The sequence below is a fragment of the Alligator sinensis genome, unplaced genomic scaffold (assembly GCF_000455745.1).
Source record: "Alligator sinensis unplaced genomic scaffold, ASM45574v1 scaffold278_1, whole genome shotgun sequence".
NCBI lineage: Eukaryota > Metazoa > Chordata > Crocodylia > Alligatoridae > Alligator > Alligator sinensis.
In genome coordinates, this window is record NW_005841952.1 from 2,395,429 (window position 1) to 2,402,856 (window position 7,428).

At 48.0% G+C, this 7,428-nt stretch overlaps 1 protein-coding gene across 2 annotated transcripts in view; it reads right to left on the reverse strand.

Moving 5' to 3' along the window:
* SCN3B (sodium voltage-gated channel beta subunit 3) overlaps window positions 1-2,757 on the reverse strand; it is an 11,989-nt gene extending 9,232 nt beyond the window's left edge. For both annotated transcript variants that reach the window (XM_006020394.3, XM_025200009.1), the window contains exon 1: window positions 2,594-2,757. In XM_006020394.3, the coding sequence (XP_006020456.1) occupies window positions 2,594-2,651 (58 nt within the window). In that variant the 5' untranslated portion in view covers window positions 2,652-2,757. The remainder of the gene's footprint in view (window positions 1-2,593) is intronic.
* Between the last annotated feature and the right edge of the window lie 4,671 nt (window positions 2,758-7,428).

Sequence of the window (7,428 nt, forward strand, 5' to 3'; positions counted from 1 at the left end):
CTCCCCAGCACAGGCAGTGCAAGGAAAAGGCTGCAGCTTTTGCCACATCACAATAAGGTTGGGAGATCCTAAAATTAAATGCTGTTTAGCTTCCCCCAGCAAGCCACTCTCTCTAATGTCCGTCAGGCCAGGAGGCAAGGGGGCCAGCACAAAACCTTGGTGTCTGGTCCCTGCGCAAAGCCCACCCAAGCAATTCCCTGCCCCATCGTCATACCAAGCACGTGAACTGGCTTAGATGGACCTGCTCTCTGCCTTGTGGATTCACACAGCAGCCGGCTCCTTCTCCATGCAGCCCTGCCTAAGTGCTGGGAGACAACGCAGACCCAAAGGCATCACCAGCTGCTGACAGTCAATCATCCCCCCCTTCAAGGCCACTGGGGCCGTGCAGCGGCCAGATAGTGAAAGGCCACGGCAGTGCTAGCTCATGACGCACGAGCGCTGGGGAGAGTGCTGAAAGGAAGCGGATCAGATCGCCACATATGCCACGGCCTTTACAAGCGTCTATAATTGGTATGAAACCAAGGCGGCTCAACAGAAACAAAATAAGGGCCAGTGGTTGTTATTTTAGAAAATACCCAATAGAAAAGAGTAGCATCCTTTTCAGAGGCTTTTAGAAACACTCTGGAGTGCCCTCCAGCAGGGAGCTATATATTTTGCTGGCAACTTGGCTAGAGCGACTTAAAGGTTATGATGTGTTGTTAGAGTCGGTCTTTTCTTGCACTGGTTCGCTATGCAATCTCTGCACCCAGCCAGCCAAAACTCCCACCCCACCACACCTCCTCCGGACACATTCCCCATACACAGGGCCACGTTTCTATCATGAACACGCTTGCCAATGCAGAGGGCTCCGTCTCCGTTCCCCATAAATGACTACCCACAAGCACAACTTCCTCACACACGTGCCTGCACAGGGCTCCCTCTCTGACCTCTCCACATACAGGCATGAACCCAGAATCTCTTCCTCACATACATCATATCTGCATCCTCTTTGCAATCAGAGGGGGTCACCTCACACATCAACTATACCCGTGTTCACTAGCATTCTGCATTCAGATACCTGCCCCCAGACACCCTCCGCATATGCATGTCCTGTACAGAGCGACAGAGCTATATTTCCAATTTCCAGCAAACAAATACACCCAGGGACTCTTCACCATACAAACATTTTGCACTACTTTGTTCCCTGCATGCTCTCCGAGCCTGGCCTAGCCGATGCCCGGACATCATGAAATGCTGCTCCAGTTTAAAGCCAAGCTGCCTATAGAGGGACAGCTCTCTTGTTAATATGGCCCCTTCAGTGCTATCTCATTCCTTTTAAAAAATCACAAAACACCTGCTCTCTCAATCACTGGGGATTCCTGGGGCAAAGTGCCTTGGCCATCCCTACCTACCAAAGGCAACCTAGCCCCACGGGCCATATCCATTCACATCTGGCACTGAGGACGGTTCTGCTTTCATGATGGAATCCATTTAGCATTTGATATTGTACAACCCTCCCACGTGCGCGGGATAAAAAACTGTTCTGGCAAACAGCCCATCTGTGCTGTGTGCACACCTTTAACCATTTTCACACGGGTGAGGCCTGTGGAGGGAGTGGGTCCACACACACAGACTAGCCAAGGAATGATCACGTCTAAGGGCCCGGACCCAGTAAAACCAAAGATGCCTTGTATGTCCCCCCAGATTGTTTTGGCTATCTTCTCCCATCTGTCTGAGGCAAGAGCTTCTGCGATAGCTGTCAGGAGATCGTCTCGCTTTCATTCCTATACCTCAGATTATATCTAGTGACTTGCACTCTGATTTGCCGTTTTTACACCTTTAGCAAGACTGTTTTAGCATCTGTCACATGATGCTTGCAAGTGCAATATCTTCTGAGTCACTTGATGTAGGAAGATTTCACCCCAAAATAGCAGGGCCTGGTATTGCCCTGGAAAGGCTGTGGGGATTGGTATCTGGGACACAAAAACTGCCAGTAGCAACCATAAGGGCATATACCTGCAGGTGAGCCAGGCTTCAGGTGCCCTAAATACAGTGTCATCTGAACAACCATCAGCCTAATGAGGTGGCACCTTTCACAGGGGTATGCTGATGACAGGTCCCTTGTCACTCATGCTCCAGCATCCTTCAAGCCTTTCTGTCTTGTTACTTTGGTAATGGATGACAATCCACTGGCATGTCAGAGCTCTACACCCATTCATTCACCATGACGTCTCCATGCTCAGCACTGGAGAAATGCACTAATGAATCAATACCTTCGTTTGTCTTTGCATCCTACCGGGACCTGTTTCCATACCTGAAAGCTTATTCAGCAATTGTTCAGGAGATACTCCTTACCTTGATTAGGCAGTGGGGAAGAAGGGCTCTATTCTTTCTCTAATTATGTACCGGGCCTGAATGTCCGTGCAGATCTCAAAGAACTGGTGCATGCTGCTGAAAATTCATTTTCAGGAGAATAAATGTAGTCATTGGTCTGTCGCACATGAAAATGGTTCATCCTGAATAAGGTAATCTATGCATAAAGCTTTCTGTGCCTCCTCTGATGCATAAAAGAAGACACATTTCACTCAAGTGAATGGGTGTTCAGCTTACTCACCACTTTGCCAAAGACGCTCATCACACTGCAGGACTGGGTCCTCTAGTACGAAGCACATGCTTTTAGCTCTTTGGAGCTGTCAAACTGCTCCCATCTGTGAGTTTGCAGCTCCTTCCTCACAGTCTGTACAACTGTATCCATGGTTGAGGTTGTATTTAGATGGAGAAAGCTTGGCTGCAAATTCACTCTGCTGTCTCACAGGGCAATACCCAGAAAGAGGCACTTAAGCTTTCATCTGAAAGGATAAATACATACTTCAAACATCGTATGTGGTACAATGAAGAAGAGAGGAGATGATTTCATTTGCTTGAATATAGCAGATGCAGAAAAAAGTTTTTAGTTTAGCAAAACCTCCCAGGCCACATAGAAGGTGGAGTACATTGCACACAGTTAACCACCCCAAGTCAAAGGGAATCTATGCTGGTTCATAATTCACAAACCAAGGGCCCAGATGGGTACATGCAAGGAATAAATGTGAAGGAGACTTATGCTATGCTGTATCTTACACCTTCTTGTGGCCCCATGGCAGATGTATCGCACCACTTTAGATACTGGTTCAGTCTCTCAGGCTCTTTTGGGTCCTGATCTTTCTCTTACTGCAGTTAATGGAGGTTTTGCCACTTAATCCACAGGGACTAGCACCATAGGCCAGGATTCCCAGAAAAGCCTAAGGGTTACAAGTGTCTAACACCCAATGGAAGCTGGAAAAACTCTTGGGCTCCTTGGAAATCCTAGCATGAGCTCTTGACTGTCTTGTACCCCTGTAAAAAGCTGTAACTCCCTGCTTTGCACACTCTGCCTCTGAATTAATGCCTCAGAACAATTTCCCCAATTATTTAGTTGGTCTAATAAAAGATACCGCATTTACCCAAATAATCACGATTCAACAGACATTTGCACCTTGCTGGGTGCTCTCCTGTGCTCGGTGTACTTTTTCTGAGCAGAGTTGCTGTTAACTTTAAGAAGTATATGAACGAATAAAACCCAGCAGGGCACAAACCCCCTGGCAGAGCTTTCTACCAGACGCCGCAGAGGAAGAAAGCTACTACAGGGATCAAGGTTTGCAGAGAAAACAAAGCAAGATCACTGCTGTCTTTCTATTGAGAGAGATTAGAGAGCAATGGCAGTGCTGCTGGGGCTTCAGGAGGTGGTGCTCTTCCCTCCATCACTGCTGAAGTCCACCCCAATACCCGAGGCTGGAGGCTGCATCCAGAAGATGCTGTTAGACGTGCTTTCTCTGGAATCAGTGGTGAATCCAAAATCTTCTTCTACCTTACTAGTCACTAAAAGTCCCTGAACTGCACACATTGTCTCCCTGCTTTAACTCTACGATCTAGCTTTCAGCAGCCATTTGTCATTTTGCATTCATAGCTGCGGCATGGAAGAGCCTCAGTCAGGGACCCTGAGGCTTTATGAATGCGCACAAGCAGCTTTTGCGGGGGGGAAGAACTTGCAACTGCGTATTTGTGCAGTGCCTGACAGGGCTTTCTGTGCACACCCACAATACCAAGATCTAACTGAACATAGCGACTACACTGGCCTGAGATCCAGGAGACGTGCTCTCAATCCCAGCTCTGGCACAGCTTTACTGGACCACGTTTAGCAAGTCACTGGTGTGCCCTGCTTCCCCCATCCATATAACAGTGCTAATGGCACTGGCTTTCTTTGTAATGTGCTTTCAGATCTATACAGGAAAAGTGCTGTGTAAGAGCTAGGTATTGTTGACATTCATTCTTCTGAGTAGGCCCATTATCGGTGTGATTAATTTCTCTCTGCCTACATAACTTTCTTCAGTACGTTGTAATGGGGATAATACTATTCACCTCATTTGCAAGAACTGCTGAGTACTGTGCCTTTGCATTTTAAACCAGCTATCACAATCCAATCCCAGCAACAATTGCTTTTCACTGGTAGCTGAGGTCATTCAGCCTGTCACATTTGTTGCAATGCTCGTGGGGAATGCTTTGCAATCAAAGGCATTGCTCGGATATTGGTTAGGATTCATAACTAAGAAAAGAAAGATTGTACAAGGCAGTATCACTGCAACCACACTTGGCAAAAAAACACCTTTGAACATTAAAGCAAAACATGACCTCCAAAAGAGCACAATAGGAGTCCCTACTAGGCAACAAGATCAAAGGTATCAGTGCTAATGCACAGCTCCCATCACTTTTACTGAAGCTTAGTTTTCCCCCCCACAAGTCAATCTGCTCCCATTGTGTCTGTGTTACTAGCATCATTTCTAATAGCCTCCATCCTTTGGTTTTCCCATCAGGATCCTCTTCCTGATCTCTTCTAACCTCACCTTGTTAAGATGGCAGGATCAAGACTCTTTGCTCTTTTAAAAGTTCCTGTGTAAGAAATATTCAGCTGGTGCACAATTCTCCCTGCTCTCCAACAAACCAAGGCACCAGCACGTTTCCATCGGTGCTCCTCCAGATACTTCATGAAGGATGAAAAATATTATTGTTTCCTTTCCTATGCATGAGGATGAGGCACTGGCAAATTTAAAACACCTCACTCAAAGCTATACAGGTCAGTGGCAATATGGGGAAGAGACCATGCCCCCTGGTTCCCACATCCCTGCTCTAACTTCTAGACAGCCCTGCCTCCCTGGTAAAAGTCAAGTACTGGTAGACTAGAAAACAAAAGGTGGCATGAGTTTCAAGTGTGGGAGCATGGAGCAGAGCAGGTGACAAATGCAGAGAAGGGAGGAAGGGCCAGGATCAAAAGAGTAGGTGAGAGAGGGAGCGTTGTGACATGTTGAGAGATCATGCTAATACCTGGAGATGGCTCTAGCCCAGACCCTGCATGTAGAGTCCCTTGAGTCCCAGAGTGCTCAGAATCCAGATGGGGTCTGGAATAAGTGGCTTTACCCTACTGCTATCACTGGGGATTTGTTTTACACTGGGCGGTTGCTCAGAAAGAGCTGGATCCGTGTGCACAGGAGAGTAAAGACTTAGGGAGATCCTTCCTCCACCCCCCAACCCGAGTCCTTCAGAATTGAGCAAGCCTGGCATGTATCCACGGGAGGGCAGCACCGAGCAGCACAAAGGACTCAGCAGCACTACAGAGCAGGATGTGCACTGGGTTCGTGGGACAAAAGAAGTGTTGCGAGAGCAGGAGGGAGGGAAACAAAGCAGTGTTAGAGGGGCAGTGGCTTCTGGTCTGACTTGAGCAAGACAGGCTGGCAGTGATGGTACAGACTCACAGAAAGTGTGGGTGGGAAGGGACCTCAGGAGGTCACATTTAGTCCAAGCCCCTGCTCAAAGCAGGGCCAGCCCCAACTACATCATCCCAGCCAAGGCTTTGTCTAGCCATGTCTTAAAAACCTCCAAGGATGGAGAGTCTACAATATCTCTGAGTAACCTGTTCCAGTGCTTTACTACTCTCCTAGTGAGAGTTTTTCCTAATAACCAACCTCAGCTTTGCTTGCTACAACTTGAGACCATTGCTCCTTGTTCTGTCATCTGCCCCCACTGAGAACAGTACAGCTCCATCCTCTTTGGAAACACCCTGCAGGTAACTGAAGGCTGCTATTAAATCTCCACTCAGTCTTCTGCAGACTAAATAAGCCCAGTTCCCTCAGTCTCTCCTCAGAAGTCAGGTCCCCCAAACCATTTTCATTCCCTTCCACTGGACTCTGTCCAATTTATTCACATCCTTTCTGTAGTGGGGGGCCCAAAACTGGACACAGGACTCCAGATGTGGGCTCACCAGTGCTGAATAGAGGGGAATAATTTCCTTCAATCTGCTGGTAACTTTCCTACTAATGCAGCCCAGGATACCATTAGCCTTCTTCTCAACAGGGGCACACTGCTGGCTCATATTCAGCTTATTGTTCACTGTAACCCCCAGGTCCTTCTCTGCAGAGCCACTGCTTAGCAAGTTGGCCCCCAGCCTGTACCAGTGCATGGGACTGTTCTGTCCTAAGTGCAGGACTTTGCACTTCTCCTTATTGAACCTCATGAGATTTTTTTTGGTCAAATCCTCCAATTTGTCTAGGTTTCTCTGAATCCTAGTCCTACCCTCCAGCGTGTCTGCTACTCCCCCCAGCTTCATGTGATCCACTAACTTGCTGAGGGTGCGCTCTCTGCAATCTTGCAGGTTGCTGATGAAGACATTGAACAAAACTGGCCCCAGAACTGACCCCTGGGGCACTCCACTTGATACCGGCTGCCAACTGAATCAAACCATTGATTACTACCCTCTCAGCCTGACAATCCAGCCAGTTTTCTGTCCATCTTATAGTGCATTCATCCAGCCTGTACTTCCTCAGCTTGTTTGCGAGAATGTCGTGGGAGACTGTATCAAAAGCCTTGCTGAAGTCAAGGATACGCTTAGGGGGTAGATTACTGAAAGCTTATGTCCACTCTTAACAATTTAACAAGGTCACTTTGTCCTTGGCACTGGGCCAGACTCATTCACCGCTTGGAAAGGAAACTTTGGGCCACATGAAAGCAGACAGTCATCACGTATAACACACAGACATTTAGCCACGTGTGACCTGGCTCACTCTGATGAAACCCTTTGGTTCATCCAGGCTGTGTAAGGTGTGGGAATCAGTACAGCATTGTGGGTGCTGGATCCTGGAGAGTCTCCCCAAGTTGGGAAGCCCCATCTTTGGATAGCTGATGAGCAAACTCTTCCCGGTGAGGTCCAGCCAAGCTCCCCGCGGGCTTGGGACTGGCCCTTCCAGTTACTTTGCTCCATCTTTTGCAAACACTCCCGTATCCTCCCTCCCATCCTTTAAAGTTTTCCTGTTTTTTCAAGCCAGCACCTGATGCTGGACTCCATCTCACCTTCCCTTCCTCATTACTCCCTCCTTCCCTCAA